Source organism: Haliotis rubra, unplaced genomic scaffold (assembly GCF_003918875.1).
Source record: "Haliotis rubra isolate DU_JTF1 unplaced genomic scaffold, ASM391887v1 Scf485, whole genome shotgun sequence".
In the NCBI taxonomy this organism is placed as follows: Eukaryota; Metazoa; Mollusca; class Gastropoda; order Lepetellida; family Haliotidae; genus Haliotis; species Haliotis rubra.
Genome location: NW_025767174.1, coordinates 240,811 through 263,153, shown reverse-complemented (window position 1 = coordinate 263,153; position 22,343 = coordinate 240,811). Strand labels below are relative to the sequence as shown.

General features: G+C 38.8%; 1 protein-coding gene across 1 annotated transcript in view; it reads right to left on the bottom strand.

The window, feature by feature from the left end:
- Positions 1–1,178: 1,178 nt before the first annotated feature.
- Positions 1,179–22,343, bottom strand: part of LOC124291188 (sorting nexin-13-like) — a 63,091-nt gene continuing 41,926 nt past the window's right edge. Inside the window, 12 exon segments of the mRNA XM_046728122.1 lie at positions 1,179–1,923; positions 3,434–3,546; positions 4,605–4,673; positions 7,076–7,221; positions 9,237–9,296; positions 9,889–9,978; positions 10,197–10,307; positions 10,656–10,760; positions 11,963–12,108; positions 12,393–12,510; positions 20,314–20,336; positions 22,077–22,212. Coding sequence (XP_046584078.1) covers positions 1,658–1,923; positions 3,434–3,546; positions 4,605–4,673; positions 7,076–7,221; positions 9,237–9,296; positions 9,889–9,978; positions 10,197–10,307; positions 10,656–10,760; positions 11,963–12,108; positions 12,393–12,510; positions 20,314–20,336; positions 22,077–22,212 — 1,383 coding nt within the window. The 3' untranslated portion in view covers positions 1,179–1,657.

The following is a 22,343-nucleotide window of genomic DNA, read 5'->3' as shown; positions in this document are numbered from 1 at the left end:
ATCAGTCAACTGAAGATGAGTGAGTTTAGTTTTACGCCACACTCAGCACAACTGAAGATGAACACAAGTGAACGATGAAACATGATAATACTATAACATCTGGAACTATATATTCGATGTTGCATTGTTTGTTGTGGACAAATGATACCCAGGACTATTCGTGTTGATAATACTGTCCCTGTGTGTAGCTAATGTTTTAGTAGGGGATCTTGAGGCATGGCATCTGCTCGTCACCCTTGGGTCTCCATTATGATATCATCAAGACAAGACTTAAAGCTGACTAACAGTCTTCCCTTTATCACTTGGTTGCAAGTATGGGAGCATGAATATTTCTGGGAAATATTCCAAAACTATTCTTGATCCCTAATTAATTTTGTTCAGTACAGATTTATTCCTTCACACATAGCTGTATTCTTGACCTAATGTGCTCCTAATTCAGAGAAAACTTTATAGGATGTGCTTGAATTTCTGACAACTTGACTTGATTTCTTACTTCAGCATGAACAGCTTGCTTCGTGAGCAAGTGAAGTTCTCCACTGGATGCAGCAGAAATGTTCCATGGGACATTAAATACATACTTCACTTATTTCATCCATACTAAATAAGGATGGCAATATGTACAAAACCCCTCTTCCAAAAGTTGACCCATTGAGCCACTGGTCAGTTGAAACATTTGCCCTTTTCACGGAATGCTTGTTAATTGTATCCTGAACTTTTTCAAGCCACAAAACACAGGTGACCTTTCTAATGAACTTCCTCAGGATGTGTTCCCTTGAATTGTTTGAAGTTTGTCATAAAACACTGATGACCTTGAACTCACATCAATGATGCTCCTCGATGTCATGTTTAAAAGCTGAAAGCTTGGCAACTTCGAGGTTATTCTTTAACAACATTTTCACAAAAAAAAGATACAATACTTATAGCATTCAAAGATGAACACAGTTGAATTGCTGACCATTTCTTCTACAAAGATGATGTATGAAGATCTGGTTGTGTCTTTGATACCATGGTAACGGAGAAAAATGAAGCTGGCGCTGTAGGTTCCCTTCGCATATACAACAGCAGCAGGCGAAGGCTGAATGTTTTTGTTTGTCCACTGGAATTGTTTTCTTCTGAACTATCATACAAACAACAAGTTTAGAATATTGAGAAAGTGGTTACTGTTCTAAACTTCAACCAAACTTCAAAACAGAGATAAAGAAGCAACCATTTTCACAACTGCCTCAGATGACCTCCAGAGCCATGAAACATATTCCCAGAATTTTGGTTTACACTGAAATTCTTCAGACTGTTGCTCTGTTTATGTAAGCACAGGGGTAGTGGTAGTATTGGCACTGGGATGGCAACACAGGTTTCCCTGGGAATAATGTTGCTCTGATGGAAACCTGGACATTGCTCTTCCAAATGTCTGATTCCTTTTTCACAATAGACAAAAACTGGTAACCATCTCCAGATTTTAAAATTGGACCTGAAGCTTCAGCTTCTTCAGAACTTGGACACTTCAATTTAATCTCAATGAAAGCACTATTTGTATTAATTGCATCAAAGTACTAACCATGAAAAATGTCGTCGGTTGATAAATAAAACACTGATCATATAAAATACTTTGAATGTGAGAGATAAGTTGTTGAGACAGTTGCATTGACGATGGGCTTCATCATCGTCTGATGGACCGTTGCCGTAACACTGATTCTTTGTTGGAGTCAGAGTAAGTTTCTGATTGTTGCGGTCTAACTCGTTTGGACCGAGAATGTAGTTTTCGTAACAGTTCTGGGAATTTATTGGTCGGAAATAATGTTTCTAGTACTCCTTCAAGACAAACATACACAAGTCTTCGATTTAAGTTTTTGTGTTGGAACATGTCGAACACTCTGGAAACTCCAATACGAATTGTCTCTGTTCCCATCAGATGCCGCAGCTCATCTGAAATAGAAAATGGTGGACATATTGTATATTGCTGAATTACAGGGTATCAGTAGGTTACTTTGATTACCACGAGAATAAGTTGGGTTTAGTGCTGTTATTCCAGTTATAACACTGGACTTTAACATGGGAGGAAAATGATGTGAGACGATGCGAGAGGGAGTGGTTGAGTTGGTGGTTAACAGAGTGAGTGAGTGATACAGAGCTCATGAGTAGGAGGTAAACAGTGAGTGAGTATTAGTTTTAAGCCGCTTTTAGCAATATTCCTGCAATATCACGGCGGGGGATACCAGAAATGGGCTTCACACATTGTACCCATGTGGGGAATCGATCCCAGAGGAGGTAAACAGAGTGAGTGAGTGAGTGATAGAGCGGGCGGTTAACAGAGTGGGTGATACTGAGCTCTTAAGTGGGTGGTTAACAGAGTGAGTGAGTGAGTGATAGGGAGTGATAGAGTGGGCCGTTAACAGAGTGGGTGATACTGAGCTCTTAAGTGGGTGGTTAACAGTGAGTGAGTGAGTGAGTGAGTGAAAGGGAGTGATAGAGTGGGTGGTTAACAGAGTGAGTGATACAGAGCTCTTGAGTGGGTGGTGAACAGAGTGAGTGAGTGAGGGAAGGAGTGACAGGGAGTGATAGAGTGGGCGGTTAACAGAGTGAGTGATACAGAGCTCTTGAGTGGGTGGTGAACAGAGTGAGTGAGTGAGTGAGTGATAGGGAGTGATAGAGTGGGTGATTAACAGAGTTAGTGAGTGAGTGAGTGATAGGAAGTGATAGAGTGGGCGGTTAACAGAGTGATACAGAGCTCGAGTGGGTGGTTAAGAGTGAGTGAGTGAGGGAAGGAGTGACAGGGAGTGATAACACAATAACAAAGTGAGTGAGTGATAGGGAGTGATAGAGTGGGCGGTTAACAGAGTGAGTGATACAGAGCTCTTGAGTGGGTGGTGAACAGAGTGAGTGAGTGAGTGAAGGAGTGACAGGGAGTGATGGAGTGGGCGGTTAACAGAGTGAGTGATACAGAGCTCTTGAGTGGGTGGTGAACAGAGTGAGTGAGTGAGGGAAGGAGTGATAGGGAGTGATAGAGTGGGCCGTTAACAGAGTGAGTGATACAGAGCTCTTGAGTGGGTGGTTAACAGAGTGAGTGAGTGAGGGAAGGAGTGATAGGGAGTGATAGAGTCGGCCGTTAACAGAGTGAGTGATACAGAGCTCTTGAGTGGGTGGTGAACAGAGTGAGTGAGTGAGTGACAGAGTGGGCGATTAACAGATTAACAAAGTGAGTGAGTGATAACACGATAACAAAGTGAGTGAGTGATAGGGAGTGATTGAGTGGGTGGTTAACAGAGTGAGTGAGTTATAGGAGTGCTTGGTCAACAATGAGTGATTGAGTGATACAGAGTGGGCGGTTAACAGTGGGAGAGTGAGTGGGAGAATGAGTGAGTGGGAGAATGAGTGAGTGAGTGAGTGAGTGAGTGAGTGAATGAGTGAGTGAGTGGCTTACTGCTCCATCACATACCTGACACACTACCCAGCATCTTGGCCTTGCACAGTACCCGTGTTCTCATCATGGTGTTATCGTCACGTGTGGGCCGTGGCTCAGCCAGTTGACCCATGGGCCAGAATGAATCCCTGAAAAACATTTCCAAGTGTCATTGAGTCTAAGTTAGTAAGTAAGCTTATATGCCAGTTTTAGCAATATTCCAGCAATATCAAGGGCGAGGGAGACCAGAAATGGGCTTCACACATTGTAGCCATGTGGGGAATCAAACCTGGGTCTTAAGTGTCATGAGTGAATGCTTTAACTAGCAGGCTATCCCACTGCCTGCATAGAATATCAAATAATGATAACGCAAAAACTGAAACACATAATGTTTATCAACTTTGTAGCATTTAAAAGTTATCAATAGCTTTCTGTAGTGCTCTCACTACATGGACTAAATAGTTGTAAGAGATATGAATCTACACTTGAAAGTAATTTACAATACCTACTTGAGTCTATATAATTTAACCAGGAAAAAAATCAACACTTTCGTTTGTTTTTGTTTGAATCTTTTAACATGAAAAGTTTAATTTGTATAAACTTAATGAAGAATGAGTGAGTGAGTGAGTCTAGTTTTACGCCGCTTTTAGCAATATTCCAGCAATATCACGGCGGGGGAAACCAGAAATGGGCTTCACACATTTTGCCTATGTAGGGAATCGAACCCGGGTCTTCGGCGTGACGAGCGAACGCTTTAACCACTAGGCTACCCCACCGCCCCACTTAATGAAGACATGTAGAACACATATGAATAAGAAATCGACACTGGAGATTTCAAGTTTGGTGTTAATGGATGGATATAGCTCATGTTTGTTTGTTGTTTAATGCCGCACTCATCAATATCCCAGCTATATGGTGGCAGTCTGTAAATAGTCGAGTCTGGACCAGAGAATCCAGTGATCAACAGCACGAGTATTGATCTACGCAATTGGGATATGATGATTTGTGTCAAAGTCAGCGAGCCTGACCACCCGATCCCGTTAGACACCTCTTCAGAAGAGTTGCTGCAGATCAATTCTAACCCGGATCTTCCCGGGTAGGATGGACAGACTGACAAAGACCATAACGTCAGCTCAGATTGATGATGACAAGGTGAGCTAAATATGTCCATGAGAAGTGTATGATCAAGGGAGACAATGCAATTTACCTGAAAGTTTTGATGTACTCTGCCATCTGCTCTGCCGATGTCATCCAGTTCACGTGATCTACTATTTTCCTGAAAACAGTCAGTATGACAACAGGTGTAAATGAAATGAACAGGCTCGATATCACATGCCACTGAAAGCCATGACCAACTGAGCTAGAGCTATTTGGCTGGACTGAAACAGTCTTGGATGTATGAGTGCATGCTACCTGGTTGGCTGGTTGTTTAATGCTGCACTTAGCAATATTCCAGCTATATGGCAGCGTTCTGTAAATAATAGAGTCTGGACCAGAAAATGCTGTGATCAACATCATGAGCATCGATCTACACAGTTGAGATACGATGACATGTGTCAGCCACATCACCCGATCCTGTCAGTTGCCTTTGTTTTTTTTGTTTTAAACATATTTTATTCATTCAAGAAAAGGATTGGGCACAAGTTATCCAACTTAGAAAAGCCCTCTCCAGATAATTACACAATTCATCTTACAACAAAGTACACAAGTGACAGACATAGGCTAGGATATGTACAACAGATGTTAACTGAGAAAGCGTTTTGTTTGAGAGATATAGATATGTACATATTTGAAAACATTCTGGTTGTCAGTGATTGAGAGACCTGCATTGCCTTGTAAGATAAGATTAATATCAATCAGTGTTCTATTTTTGACAATATGTTCTAAAGATTTTAACAGTTTATGTCTTTGAATAGTATACAAAGGACATTCAAGGAAGTAATGAAAAACATTCTCACATCTATGGCCACATTGACATGATCGTCATTTTTACATTTATTCTATATAAATCATAATTAAGTGTACTCGTCATATATCTTAATCTAGTGTGCATAACATTGAACTTCCTTATTCCATATGAATAATATATAGGTGCACATTTTTCCTGCGTGGATATAAGATTTAAACGTGGCAACAGAGTCATAATTTCTAATAGCTAAGGGAATATTATTCCACACTTTAACTGTTGATGGAATAAAAGATGACGTTGAGTACCTCAGTCTTGTATATGGTTGACTAAAGTTATTTGAGTTTCTTAACTCATAACTTGTCTGGTTGCTAACTACAGGTGGGAGTAAATCTTGAAGAAAAACTGGTGTCAGGCATTTCTTAATTTTATAAAATAATGTTAATTTCGCGTCTTCTCCTTCTCTCAGAAAGTAAATCCCATCCCGTTTAAGTAATACAATGAACTGGAAGATGCATATCTTGGAAGACCAGTAACTATGCTGCTTCAAGTTGAAGTTTTTCTAATCTATTAGCTTGTTCAATTAAACATCCATCCCATACCTCGCATGCGTACTCAAAGTGTGGCCTTATGAATACAGTATATATTTTTAAGCTAGTGTTGTTCTATTTAATAAGAACTTTAATTTCGAAATGATCAATCATTTTAGATGTCTTTTGATAATGTTTTCAATATGATGATGCCAGCTCCGTTAGAAGTGAAGATTAAACCCAGATGTTTATGAAAATCGACTGTTTTTATATTGCAGTTATCAAACTTCAAATTAATGTCTTTTTTGCCATCTTTCAAAGTAAATAATATAGCTTCAGTTTTTTCCGGATTGTAGGAAATTAACCAGACCTTTGCCCAATCGTTTAATATTTTTAGATTTTCATTCATGGCTCTTTCCATCACTTGTTTGTCCTTTGATAAAGTTCCCAGTGAAGTATCGTCAGCGAAAAGCCGAGTTATGCAATGTAGCTTATCAGCTATCTCATTTACATACACAATAAAAGTTGCCTTTTACGACAAGCATGGGTTGCTGAAGACCAACTCTAACCCGAATCTTCATAGGTTTCATGTGACCTGGAATAGCCATCTTGGATGCTGTCATGTGGTGCTACATGACAGAGTGAGTGAGTTGAGTTTTACGTCGCACTCAGCAATATTCCAGCTATATGGCAGCGCTCTGTAAATAATCGAGTCTGGACCAGACAATCCAGTGGTCAACAGCATGAGCATCGATCTGCGCAATTGGGAACCGATGACATGTGTCAACCAAGTCAGCGAGTCTGACCACCCGATCCCGTTTGCCGCCTCTTACCACAAGCATGGCTTACTGAAGGTTCATTCTAACCCGGACCTTCACGGGTCCTACATGACAGATGGAATACTGGTACTGTCATAAGCATAACATAAAGAAGGGACTTAACTATGATATACCAATGTGTACTTCCCATACCTTATGCCACGTCGGGAAATGTTGAATGCGAAAAAGTTTAAACACTAAAGTGACAGCTCTCCTTCTTCAGGACAATGGGCTTCTCACATTGTACACGTTGGGAATTGAACCTGGGTCTTTGGTTTGACGACCGAATGGTTCTCTCTCTCACGACGCCTTGCTGTGCCTTGCGCCTTGCGCCGCATGCGCGCCGCGCCGCTACGCCTTGCATGACGCATGCCGCCGCGCCGCATCGCACACACACACTGGTCCAGATGCTACAGTGGCCTACCTGTTGATCATGTCCCCGAATGTGGCCTTGATGAGTTGACGTAGAATGGCCACCATACGACGACGAAGCCACTGGTTCTTGTGCCGCAGGTCGAACACCTCGTCCATGAGCAGTAACATGATGCGGAGTGGGATGTTGTCTTCAGTCTGTGGGAAAACATGACATGTCCTGTAACACCTCAACATCACTAGAGATTTCAAGTTACCAGAATGATACTGACATCAGCACAACTACTCAACATTTAAATTCTGCATGACATTATTGTCAGCACAACTACTCAACATTTAAAATCTGCATGACATTATTGTCAGCACAACTACTCAACATTTAAAATCTGCATGACATTATTGTCAGCACAACTACTCATCATTTAAAATCTGTATGACATTATTGTCAGCACAACTACTCAACATTTAAAATCTGCATGACATTCTTGCCAGCACAACTACTCAACATTTAAAATCTGCAGGACGTTATTGTCAGCACAACTACTCAACATTTAAAATCTGCATGACATTATTGTCAGCACAACTACTCATCATTTAAAATCTGTATGACATTATTGTCAGCACAACTACTCAACATTTAAAATCTGCATGACATTCTTGCCAGCACAACTACTCAACATTTAAAATCTGCAGGACGTTATTGTCAGCACAACTACTCAACATTTAAAATCTGCAGGACGTTATTGTCAGCACAACTACTCAACATTTAAAATCTGCATGACATTCTTGTCAGCACAACTACTCAACATTTAAAATCTGCATGATGTTATTGTCAGCACAACTACTCATCATTTAAAATCTGCATGACATTATTGTCAGCACAACTACTCATCATTTAAAATCTGCATGACATTATTGTCAGCACAACTACTCAACATTTAAAATCTGCAGGACGTTATTGTCAGCACAACTACTCAACATTTAAAATCTGCATGACATTCTTGTCAGCACAACTACTCAACATTTAAAATCTGCATGATGTTATTGTCAGCACAACTACTCATCATTTAAAATCTGCATGACATTATTGTCAGCACAACTACTCATCATTTAAAATCTGTATGACATTATTGTCAGCACAACTACTCAACATTTAAAATCTGCATGACATTCTTGCCAGCACAACTACTCAACATTTAAAATCTGCAGGACGTTATTGTCAGCACAACTACTCATCATTTAAAATCTGTATGACATTATTGTCAGCACAACTACTCAACATTTAAAATCTGCATGACATTATTGTCAGCACAACTACTCAACATTTAAAATCTGCAGGACGTTATTGTCAGCACAACTACTCAACATTTACAATCTGCATGACATTCTTGTCAGCACAACTACTCAACATTTAAAATCTGCATGATGTTATTGTCAGCACAACTACTCAACATTTAAAATCTGCATGATGTTATTGTCAGCACAACTACTCAACATTTAAAATCTGCATGACATTCTTGTCAGCACAACTACTCATCATTTAAAATCTGTATGACATTATTGTCATATGAAAAATATCAATAACATGAATGAATTTACAGCAGTAATCATTATGTTATTATTCAGCATGTTGAAAACAAATAACAAATACTAGAGTCCCAAAAATTATGCAGGAGATATTCCTCACATGAACATCGATAAACACGTCCTTGTTTTCAGTTGTCATAGCAGGGGTTTACAGAACGTGTGATTCCTGCGTATTGGATGCAGAAATTTGATGAAGTACCCCCAAACTAAAATCATGTGCATCCTTGTGGATGCAATATAATTTTGTTTTTCTGGGAAAGAACTTTCTGAGTTTGTAATGATATCCCATAATTAAATATAAACATTCTGTTTACAATCACTATTCTAATGACATTGAAAGTAACACACATTATAACATAATCATTATCAGGTGGGAAGCATCCATGATCAAAGATCTCATGCAAATTGATGGACTCCCATTTTTGGAAATGGACTCTAAAGAAAATATGTCCCGATTCTCCAGGACTCCCAGTTTTGAAGACCTATGTAAAACCCTGTCATAGTGGCTGATATAACCTGGCAACAATAAGAGGCCCGTGTATATTGGAGGCTTCTCAAAGAGGAAGTACAGTAATTGCGACTACAAATGAACTCATTGAGTAGTGGGGTGTCCCTATGTCACTCACGTCCAAGCCATGCAAGCCAGCCCCGACTTTACCACTGTTGAAGCCATCCTGCAGTTCACCCTGCATAAAAACCAAGTAACTCTTCAACAATTTGATTGGTTCTGACTTGCTGTTATCATGATAATCATTATTACTGTATAAGTATCATTTTAAATATTCAGTCAAACACAATTGTGTTCAAGTCGAATGGACCTACATAAATACTTCAAGATAAAAAAAAGGTTAGATGTAATCATAATATGATGACTAAATAACTGACTGACTGACTGAGTTTGGTTTTACGCTGCTTTTAGCAATATTCCAGCAACATCACGGCAGGGGACACCAGAAATGGGCTTCACACATTGTGCCCATGTGGGGATTCGAACCCCGGGTCTTTCGGCGTGACGAGCCAACGCTTTAACCATTAGGCTACCCCACCGCCCCTGATGACTATATAAGGAATATGCAGGTACCCACTTTCAACGTAGACACGACTATAAGTTTGAAACATCAAAGTTTGACAAAACAGAGTTTGTAATTCAAGAAAGTCATGGTCTTGGAACTTGAATATCAAGTCCTGAATCACTTATTCATTCAACATCAGTGTACTGGCCTAAAATATAACACAAAAATGGTGTGACTAAACTGACACGTTGTCATGGTTACTCACATTATTGCCTGTCCTCATCCCATCAATACTCTTGACAGCGTTGCTGACATTCTTCATGGACGTCTTCAATGGGTTGACGATTGTATCCATCTGAAACAGTCAGTGTTTGTCATTGAATGTTACACTCTGCAGTGTTCCAGCAATATCACTGCTGGCTGTTAAAAACATGGCTCTGGACCAGACCATCCACTGATTGATTTTGTGTGTATGATCTTCATAATTTCTTCAGTGGCCTCTTGAAGTGTAGAATATGTTGCTCGGGACCTATTTACAACCAGAAACTATGGGCTGTGTATCCAAGAACTCACCTTCCGTGCCAGATCACTCTTGTGTTTCTCCCAGAGACCAGGAGCCAAGAACTGTATAACCAGTTCTTCCATTCCAGGAAACTTGGTCCACATGTCTGGCTTAAGCAGACCCTGTAACAATGAGAGTGAGTGAGATATGAAGTCGTTCAACAAAATGTAAGCATATAATGCAACAGTGGACACCCTGAAGTAAGCATGCCCTCTCCAATATAAGAGTATAAGTGAATGACTTTACCCACTATGAACGGAAAATACCCACCCTGAAGTAGGAGCATCCACCCTGAACTGAGTATACCCAGACTTAACTGAGGATCCACCCTGATGTGAGCACCCAACCAACTTAAAGTAAAAGTAACCATCCTGAACTGAGTGTACCCACTCTGAAGTAAGAGCACTCACCCTGAAGTAAGAGCACTCACCCTGAAATAAGTGTACCCACCCTGAAGCAAGAGTACCCACCCTGAAGTAAGCATCAAGAGCTTTCCTCCGTTTCTCCAGGAAGTCCTTGCTTGTGTTCTTCACTAATGTCTTGGGAGGCAGGTGAGGCCCAATCCATTCTGGAAACTGAGAGAAACGCCATTGCACTGTAACTCACCTTCACATTTAACATTATGTCCACTTCCATAAATAAAGCTGTTTAGATGCCAACACAAACAGCAACCAAAACTGGTACATATAAACATTTTGTTCAATACTGCAGGCAACAATATTTGTGCCATATAGCTCATGCCGCAGTGGATTAATCTCAGATGCTAAACACAAACGGAAATCTAAATGCATGCACAACAACCGGTGAATACTGACACGATCAACCAAGCCACTTAGTGTGAATACCTAGCCCTCTTTGATTTGTTGGTTTGCTGTTCAATGGTTCACTGAGCAATATTCCAACTATTATGACCTAGCCTGGAAAAACAGTTCAGTCTGGACCAGACAATCCAGTGACTGATACAGTGAGCAACAATTTTGGGTATTATGACATAACAAACCAAGTATGCAAGACTGACCACTGAGCATGATGGAAGCCTGTAAATAATCCAGTTTGGACCAGGCAATCCAGTGATCAATATTGTGCACCATGATCCCTACTACTGGTGTAGGCGTTTCAGCAATATTCCAGCTATATGGCGGCGGTCTGTAAATAATCGAGTCTGGACCAGACAATCCAGTGATCAACAGCATGAGCATCGAACTAAGCAGTTGGGTGTAGGATGATACACAATATATAGTCATCGAGCCAGACCACCCAATCCACAAAGATGTCTCTTACAGCCACATCCGTGAATGTCCGGGTTAGAATATTGATCTTCAGTAATACATGCTTGTCGTAAGAGGCGACTAACGGGATCGGGTGGTCAGGCTCGGGTGTTCGGAAAAATGTCCTTGGGAAAAAAAGTCCTACTTTTAATGTTACAATAACTTTGATGTCAACATCAGTTTAATCTGTTTTCACAATAATAGGACTTTTTTTTCGGTACTTTTTTTACCAAGGACTTTTTCTCCTATAATCCAGACCCGCTGATTTGGTTGATATATGTCATCGGTTCCCAATTGTGCAGATCGATGCTCATGCTGTTGATCATTGGATTGTCTGGTCCAGACTCGATTATTTACAGACCACCGCCATATAGCTGGAATATTGCTGAGTGTGGCGTAAAACTAAACTAAATTCACTCACTTACTCTTACAGCCAGCATGGGACTGGAATCACCAATGGTTTCAAACTCCCTCAAAGTCCTAACTCAAGAGACCTCTATTTGACCTACCCTTTCTATGAGCAGCATGTTAAGGTCGTGGAAGTCACTATAGCGTCTGTACACGTCCCAGATCTCCTCCTCTTCCACTCCCCTCACCCGCTTCTTCACCGTCACGGCGAACACAGCGTACGACTTGCCAGACTCCTTCACAATACCTGCAACAGCCACATCTCAAGTCACCCTGAGATACTTATGGACACTAATAAGAATCTAAATGCTATTTCTTTGATCATACGAGTTTGTAGATAATCCTGATTGAACAAGAAACAATGTTCACAGTCTTCACATTTTCTATTCAGTTTGAAGCAAAACTGAAGCATCCTCTGACTGATTATAGCCGATCCATGGATCACTATTCCATACATTGATGTGATACAGGCCATGCATGTTATGTGAGCCAGTTGAGCCAGCAATCATTGACAGGATCATCAACACATACCACACTGAGATATAGAAGCCAGGTACGTTATCTCTGCCGGTGTTCCTCCAGAAGAGGCTGAGGACAATGAGTCCAGGGACCGTGTCTCTGGGGAACTGTCGTCGATGATATCTTCAGCCTGAGGAACAGAACACTACAATATACAAACTTAGATACAAGTATTTTCAAATGTTGTATCTCTATATCCAGAATACTTGATGAGAGAAATGGTGTCTAATTGTGGCATTAGAGTAAATGTATACATTTTACACATGATATGTGTTATTAACAAGTGAAAATCGTACATCCCTAATCCATTTGAAAAGTGACAGGGGAAAGGTTAATTGTGCATCTGTGAGGTTTGACAATAGGGTACCGTATATTACCGTCTATAAGCCGAATTTTGAGGACCCAAAAAAGCAGTCTGTAGAAGGGGGTCGTCTTATCCATGGGTTACGCTTTCGGTCAAACTTTTTCCAGGGGTAAGAAAACGACATCGTATCACTTCGTGTGAACAAACAACAGAAGACGACATTGTCAGTAGAGACGTCAAATTTGCAATTAAACATCACTAGACAAGATTATTTACCTTTTAAGTTCTAAGTTGTTTTTGCTGGGCATTGTATTATTTGCAGGGATTAAGATTACCGTGTGTATCTGAGCCGGAAATAGCAATCAGCTGTGCACGTTTCCCGGCGATCAAGTTCAAACATGCACAATAATATAACGGGATGAATTCTGATGCAGTCATCAGTAAAATATAATACAGAATACTATTATTTAACCCAAAGAAATATATCCTAGCATTGTGTAATTTTAATTACATTTTTTGCTCTATAAATTAATTAAGATTGAGATTACCGTGTGTATTTGAGCCAGAAATAGCAATCAGCAGCGAACAAGTTCAAACATGCACAATAATATAATGGGGCAAATTCTGACGCAGTCATCAGTAAAATATAATACAGAGTACTATTATTTAACCCAAAGGAATATAACCTAGCATTGTGTAATTTTAATTACAGTTTTTATGTAAAATATATATAATCAACACTAAGGTTATACGGACCCTCATGAACGTGGTAAGCAGAAGTTGTACGCACATGGAATGGGGTAAAATACGGAAGCCATTTAAATTCACACATTTTTACCGATGTTACTGTAAACTAGCAGTCAATGGAAAACGAGGCGGTAATCAGTTCGTGATTGTTGAATGGGGTAAAATAAGCAAGCCAGTTTGTTGCTACAATAAATATGATATTTAGAGAAACAAAATATATTATGCATTTTCTGTCAACTACACTTCGTTTCGATCCGTGAGTAGACGCAATATATATGATTGTGAATTCTGTGGACCAAAGTTATAATTATTGGTAACTGCCAGTTGTCTGTGGTCTGTGTTTGCTGCGATTAGGACCCCATCGTGGGGGATCGACTTATCCATGAAACATACCATTTTGACACTGATTTTAAGGGTCAAGTTTGGGGGTCGTCTTATCCATGGGGTTGTCTTATAGACGGTAATATACGGTATGTTATAAGCTGGGAACTGTGGGGAATATCACTGAGGAAAGGTTAGAGATATAGAGTATTTCTGTTACATCCCACAGTGGTTGGTTGTTGTGGAGTTGACTGATTGGTTACAGATATGGAGTATTTCAGGTACATCCCACAGTGGTTGGTTGTTGTGGAGTTGACTGATTGGTTACAGATATGGAGTATTTCTGTTACATCCCACAGTGGTTGGTTGTTGTGGAGTTGACTGATTGGTTACAGATATGGAGTATTTCTGTTACATCCCACAGTGGTTGGTTGTTGTGGAGTTGACTGATTGGTTACAGATATAGAGTATTTCTGTTACATCCCACAGTGGTTGGTTGTTATGGAGTTGACTGATTGGTTACAGATATGGAGTATTTCTGTTGCATCCCACAGTGGTTGGTTGTTATGGAGTTGACTGATTGGTTGCAGATATGGAGTATTTCTGTTACATCCCACAGTGGTTGGTTGTTATGGAGTTGACTGATTGGTTACAGATATGGAGTATTTCAGGTACATCCCACAGTGGTTGGTTGTTATGGAGTTGACTGATTGGTTGCAGATATGGAGTATTTCTGTTACATCCCACAGTGGTTGGTTGTTGTGGAGTTGACTGATTGGTTACAGATATGGAGTATTTCTGTTGCATCCCACAGTGGTTGGTTGTTATGGAGTTGACTGATTGGTTGCAGATATGGAGTATTTCTGTTACATCCCACAGTGGTTGGTTGTTATGGAGTTGACTGATTGGTTGCAGATATGGAGTATTTCTGTTGCATCCCACAGTGGTTGGTTGTTATGGAGTTGACTGATTGGTTACTGATATGGAGTATTTCTGTTGCATCCCACTGTGGTTGGTTGTTATGGAGTTGACTGATTGGTTACAGATATGGAGTATTTCTGTTACATCCCACAGTGGTTGGTTGTTATGGAGTTGACTGATTGGTTACAGATATGGAGTATTTCTGTTGCATCCCACTGTGGTTGGTTGTTATGGAGTGGACTGATTGGTTACAGATATGGAGTATTTCTGTTACATCCCACAGTGGTTGGTTGTTATGGAGTTGACTGATTGGTTACAGATATGGAGTATTTCTGTTGCATCCCACAGTGGTTGGTTGTTGTGGAGTTGACTGATTGGTTACAGATATGGAGTATTTCTGTTGCATCCCACAGTGGTTGGTTGTTATGGAGTTGACTGATTGGTTACAGATATGGAGTATTTCTGTTGCATCCCACAGTGGTTGGTTGTTATGGAGTGGACTGATTGGTTGCAGATATGGAGTATTTCTGTTACATCCCACAGTGGTTGGTTGTTATGGAGTTGACTGATTGGTTGCAGATATAGAGTATTTCAGGTACATCTCACAGTGGTTGGTTGTTATGGAGTTGACTGATTGTTTGCAGATATGGAGTATTTCAGGTACATCCCACATCGGTTGGTTGTTGTGGAGTTGACTGATTGGTTACAGATATGGAGTATTTCAGGTACATCCCACTGTGGTTGGTTGTTATGGAGTTGACTGATTGGTTACAGATATGGAGTATTTCAGTTGCATCCCAGACTAGGAAAATAGGTAGCTGCTTTTTTCTGGTTCAAAATTAATATTTTTGAAGTTCTTATTTACCGAAATATAATGTTGTGGGATGATGATGTATTGCAGACGGAGAATATCGGTATCTGGATGGGTATCGGTTATCCCCCATAGGGGCCAATTAAGGGAAACATGAGTGAATGTCAGGGGGGTTCAGTATAAGCTATATTGAGGCCATGGAGATGAGATGTGAGGTGTATGAAAATGAACATTCTTGTGTGAGAGCAGGAGTTGTTGTTGTTCACATAACATTAGAGTTGACATCATTCATGCCAAAATGATTCTCTGATTTCCACAATTGGAAAAACATAATATTTCAGAAAACATTCAAATATTTACAATTGAATAAATTAAATAAAGTATTTAATACCATTACAACTTTAAAAAGATATTAAATTAGACATTCTTATTTCAAACATATCGTTATAAGCAAACAGATGAAAGTGATTAAGCTGACTAGGTTCTCATGGCTACTGTAACCATGGCAACAGAAAGCATTCGAGTACAAGCTTTGATGAGCATTCTAGAACATTCAGTTGATAACAAAACAGTGAAAAGAGCAACTGAAGAGTGCATTGAAGGTCATTACAAATCGGCAGGACTACTGGGTGTGTAAACATTTACAGTTTTCTGTGAGAAACATGTAAACTTTAAAATACAGAACACCATTTAGAAATTACATGACAAGGACAAAGGGTTGTCTTTTACTTTTATCTCTGTTCAACAGAAGGCAATAAAGAAACTGAATGCATTGCTTTAAAAAAACACATTCCAAAGAGTGTCTGAAAAATGAGTCAGGTTTCAATGAGTCAACGTGCAGAGTGACAAATCAAATTTGTGTTAACAATCAATTAAAGTGCCTAACTATGACATTGAACTAAAATATAATTTGCACAAAAACTAATGATGAAAATTCAAAAACAGAATCTGTGCTCTTGTAGACCTAACTGCATGAAGATAAAATAATTGTTTACAAATAGTAATGCAAATTAGATCAATTGTGCTAAGTTACAAAACCAGATAAATATTGTGTTTCCAGTTTGTAATCTCAAGCATGGAGGAAACTGGTTATAAAATCAACAAACTGAATGAAAGATAAAAATATCCTTTTTAAAAAAAATGTCTTTAGTTCCATTTGAAACTTTTCCCAAATTGTTTTTTGGACTTATATGAAAATTTCCAATCATGAATTTTTGGATTGATTAAAAAAATTATTCCAGAAACATATTTTAGGTTTAATTTGAAAACGGTTCTTAGGATTGATTAGAAAATATTCTAAGATATCATTTCAGGATTAAATTTGAAATTTTGTAATAGCTTCTTCTCACATTGCCTATAGTTACTCCTTTGAAAACTTATTTGCCCTTCAATTATTTTTTAAACTAATACTATTTAGTACATTATATGGGATGCAGCAGCTCAATGGAAATGAAAATTTGAAAGCAAAACAACATTCAACTAATAACAGTTTTTCTCAAAAGAAATTACAGATAAAAAGTCTAAACACACACTGTTGACAGAGATAAACGTAGAAGATATAGGAAAAAACATGAACTTACACTGCCCACCGAACCAGACCGTGCAGACATGTCTAAGCAAAGCAAAAAGAAAACACACTCACTAGTGTTTGTATGAGATGAAAAATGCAATTAATGACATAAACAGCAATATATGAGATCAGGTTATAAGGCCATCTAGGAGCTATGTTTAGCATAAATACTACAGTCAACAATAACTGACTGACGTGGCTGAGTGTATCTTGACATGAAACGCTACATAAGCATGGGTAGTGTGTGGCTGGTTATTAATTTCAAATGTTTTTTAACCACAATCTCACTAAAATCAGATCTTTGTCCCTCTACCACTACACAAAAATCTGAAGAATTACGAGTCCTGTCAGGGCGACCTTTCGTAAATTCTGAATAACCAATAAGACAAACAAGAAATCGATATTAACCAACCAGACAGCAACTTTCACAAGCTTTACAGCTCTAGTTCATCACTGCCATCATCTATTCAAAGTTTGAAAGCTGAAATAACTAAAATTCGTCTTTGTAAAACAAAAGTGTTTGGCAATATTTTCCATGGGCTAAGGATAGTCTCTATGCTTAGAAATGTCTATCCCTTTGAGACCAGAGACAGAAAAAGGTCTTGATGGAACCTGTTGTTCTGCCAGTCCGTAAAAGTCATGTGGAAAACCCTTTGTTGTAATGTTGACCAGTAGTGATTCCATGAGGAAACAAACATTCAGTCAGTTTCTTGATCTGGTAAGAGAGAGTCTGATTTGTCTGATGTGACAAGTAACAGCATATCCTCTGATCTGTGTTTGGGGTGGTGAGAAGATCTGGCCCCGATTTCTAGAAACAAACTTAAGTTTTTACTCAAATTTCAAACTGAGTTTGACAATTTGAAACAGCTGAATGCTTAACTCAACTGCATTTTATAAATAAAAAAGCCCAAACAACTTAAGTAATCTATCCACCAAACTCAAATTGTCTACTATGTTCGAGTTTAATATCGATTTCAGTTCATTCTGCAAAATGCATTTTCTCAAACTTGAGTAAAAACTTTAACTTAAGTCAAAACTCAGACTTAAGTTTGTTTCGAGAAATCGGGGTCAGATTTTAACATTGTCATAACCATGCTACTGAGCTGGTAATGCATCATTTCAAAATCTAATCTTTATATTTTGACTTACAAAATTTCTTTTACAATTTTACTTCACAATTCTAAAGACAGAATTTCATTTTGTTAGCAAGCATTCTAGGAAATGTGTAATATATTTCAGTCTATGGTACAGATCCTTTAGCTGCACCTGCACACAATGTTGTTCTTTTGCTGGTTGACTCAACTTCAGGTCGGTATTGTCATGACGTGCACTGAAACTGTCTTCTGGTCTTCTTAAAAGATATCATATTCCTGTGACAGCAGGAGGTGAACAATCAAGTCTGGACCAAATAATCCAGTGATTGATATAATGAGCAACCAGTGTTGTCACAGACTTGCCTACCCCTTTTAAAGAAAATAGTAAGATCAGCTAAAATAAAAATAGTAATTAAGGCGGGTGCATTTGATAGTAAGGCATGTTAATGTCAAGAAATAAAGGGAAAACTTAGCTAGTTAAAATCTTAATATAGTGTTTAATAGTCAAATGTGGTGCCGATCTAATTAACGTTCTAATTAACGTTTAAAATCTTTCACTTTTAAATAAACTTTACCAGCACTGTAAGATACAAAGACTATTTATTAATAATGCTTATGATGCAACTTCTGTTTTTCAGTACTTTATGCAATAATGCTTAACTGTGTTTAAAAGCTCTTTTGCTTTTTTTATTAATGACATCAGTAAAATACAAGATACCTCTGTAAAGTTACATCATTAGTTATCATAACATGGAAATTCAAGTATATGAAGTTTTGACAATGTTTGCTGAAAATATGGATGAAATTTTGATTCAGAGAACACCTAGCTGTGTTACATCTTAAGTAAACTTATACAGTCGAATCCCGATGAGTCGAATGCCGGTGTCTCGAATATTATGCATAACTCGAAGTACCTGTCGGTCCCGACCATTCCCTGTTATAGTTGTCATCATTTGAATACCGGTTACACGAATTCGTCTCATAAATACACACGATGACTCGAGAAGGAAATTTGGTCCCATGAGATTCAAACAACAGCAATCTTGTATACGTAAGCCGAAGTCAGTGAATGAGAAGTTGATTGGTGTAGCAAACTGATCCAATTAACAAACCAGCGCGGCTCACACCTTTCCGCCATTGACGGGTGAGTTCAAAAGGCAGATTTGTGATTTTACGGAAATCACTGTCTGTGCTAATCAGACTGGAACCGATAAGGTGTCCCTATTAGTGATAGGGAAATCATTAGATAAACAAATGCTTAGGCGCAGGAATTAGGAAGGGATCATCTTTTTTTCTACCCTCATAGACATACCTATGTCTCGAATACATCGATAAGTCGAATTAATTACTTGGTCCCCAGCGATTCGACTCATCGGGATTTGACTGTAATTATGTTGAATGTGCTGAAATGTATCAATTTTCAAATAAGAGACAAATCAGATAAAGAAATAAGACAGTATAACAACTTCTAATGTTTCATTGCATTGGTCTTCATGCAACTAAAACAAGAGTTAGTTTGACTTTCACTTTATGGCAGACTTGTGACGTGAGCAGTTTAATGTCAAGTGGAAATACCTAACATGCAGTCAGTCCAGGGCAGGAGATAGGGTTCTGGTTGATGCAATAGACAGACTCAAGTCAGTACTATCAGTAAGACAGGTTAAATGTTTCATTGTCCACACTATTTTCAGCCATGCATATATGTACACTCAGCCATGCAGTTTCCATGGTAACTTAATTTTTTGGGAAAGGAGCATTTCTTGAATAAGGATCATAAGATGTTTCAAAAAGTTATTTCTGTATTTACTAGATCTTTAATTCTACCAAACTTCAAAAATAGTTCATATTTCATATGATCTTAAAAAGAAAAAAATAGATTCAAGAACACTTGAACAAAATGAATTCAAAAACATTTCTTTTCATGTGATTTTAATAGAGTTTCTTTAGTTCTCATTAAAAAATAACACATGAATATAAATAAATTCATTCAATCTTCAAACGATGATAGAAAACATATTTTCAAGTTTTCAACAAAGAAAGAAACTACAGATGCTCGTTTTCCAATATGAAGAACAAACATTAAAATCAGAATCCCAGAATCCATGCATGAACGAACAATGGGACATGAGGGCAGAGTGCAACAGGCACCCAGAACTTCCACCTACTTTAAACCATATAATCCTCGGCACTGCAACATAGGCATCAGTATCACAATCAACTGGAATCTCCAACATACTCAAACACACAGATCTATCTTGGATCCTAAACAAAGTGGCTGTGGTAGGGCATTTTCTGAAGTAACTTTTGTTTCTTACTGGTTAAGTTGTAATTTATGATTACCAGAATCCTATATTTCAATTTGAGAGTTTTTACCAACAAATGCAGCCTTTGAAATGAAGCCTCTGAGAAGGCTCCAACATAAACAAACACAGGGATTCATCTACGATCATAAACAAAAAGCCTGCGGCAGTGTAATTTCTGACCTGAAGAAAATGCCTGTGACAGGGCAATTTCTGCCCTGAACAAAGTGCCGGCGCCAGGATAGTTTCTGACCTGAACAAAGTTGCTGTGGCACTGTAATTTCTGACCTGAACAAAGTGCCTCTGGCAGGATAGTTTCTGACCTGAACAAAGTGCCGGCGCCAGGATAGTTTCTGACCTGAACAAAGTGCCTGTGGCACAGTAATTTCTGACCTAAACAAAGTGTATGCGGCAGGATAGTTTCTGACCTGAACAAAGTGCCTGTGGCACGGTAATTTCTGACCTGAATAATTTCTGACCTAAACAAAGTGTATGCGGCAGGATAGTTTCTGGCCTAAACAAAGTGCCTGTGGCATGGTAATTTCTAATGAAACTTTTCTTTCTGCAATTTTTTACCAGTAGAGTTCTTATTCATGATAACCTGAATCCTTTATTTTAATTTGAGAAGTTTTACCAATGTAGTCTTTGAACATAAGCCTCTGAGAAGATCCAGATAAATCCTTGCAAGAGGCTGATAAATATCTAATGAATTATCAAAATAGGGACAATAACACAAGCCTGACCATCCAGTGCCCCAGTCCCCTCTCATAGCAAGCATAGGGTACTGAGCACCAATTCTAACCCAATTTAATTATTATGACAATGACAGTGTAATTTTCAAGAAAAGCATATTCTTTGACAGTGTGTAATGGTTTGAAGCCTCAGTTCATTACAATACTTACTTCCATAAAAACTGAATCCTATCGTACATGGTTATGGTACATATAAAGGATATGTGGTATGACAATGACAGCTGAATTTTGGCATTAAATAGACAGGGCAAAGTGGAAAGTACAACACTGAAATATGGTAGCTAATAAAATAAACTAGCTACCATCAAGTTCATAACTTTGGCGCAAGCTTATCACTAAGATAAATTCACCAGTCTGGATATAGTGTTACCAAGCAAGGGTAAAATGTTTTGGGTTTAAACTCATGATCATCAAATCCTGACATGACAAAGGGAGGCAACTCTGCACAGAGTACGAGGCCACAATGGTCTGTGCTCTCTCTTAGTTTCAGCAAGTGAAAAGAATCATAGCGAAGGCCACAGCTGTTTGCAATGTTATTGGGCATAGTAAAGAAACAGATTAATCCAAGCTTATTTCTCCAAATTCATTCCACGTGTACTAGGACAGTCTAAGAATTCATGCTATAAAGGAGGATTACCAGAAGATGAAATAACAAACTATAAAATTACAGCCAATTGACTGATAAACTAAAGCAAATTTTAATACATACTAAAAAAGCACTAATTAACCCCAAAAGCCTTAAACCCATTTTGTAAATTACAAGCTGTGTAGGCCACTAATATTTAATCAGTAACAGTTGCTCTTTTTAATTCTTGTCAGTCCCCCAAACTAATGTAACCTGCAGCTAGAGTTAAGGATTGAGAGGGCACTACCCACCATCATCTATGCTGAGGGTGTCAGCCCGGTCCTCTGACTTGCTGTCGGGTAACATGCCCAGTTCTCCCAGCAGCTTCACATAGGCGTGGCTCTGGAGAAACTCCTCATAGAAGTCGATATGTAGGATTTGGTACACCTGTAGCAAGAGAGAGAAACGTGTAAGATCTGGAACACCTGTAGCAAGAGAGATATGTTAGGATCTGGTACACCTGTAGCAAGAGAAAGAAACATGTAGGATTTGGTACACCTGTAGCAAGAGAGATATGT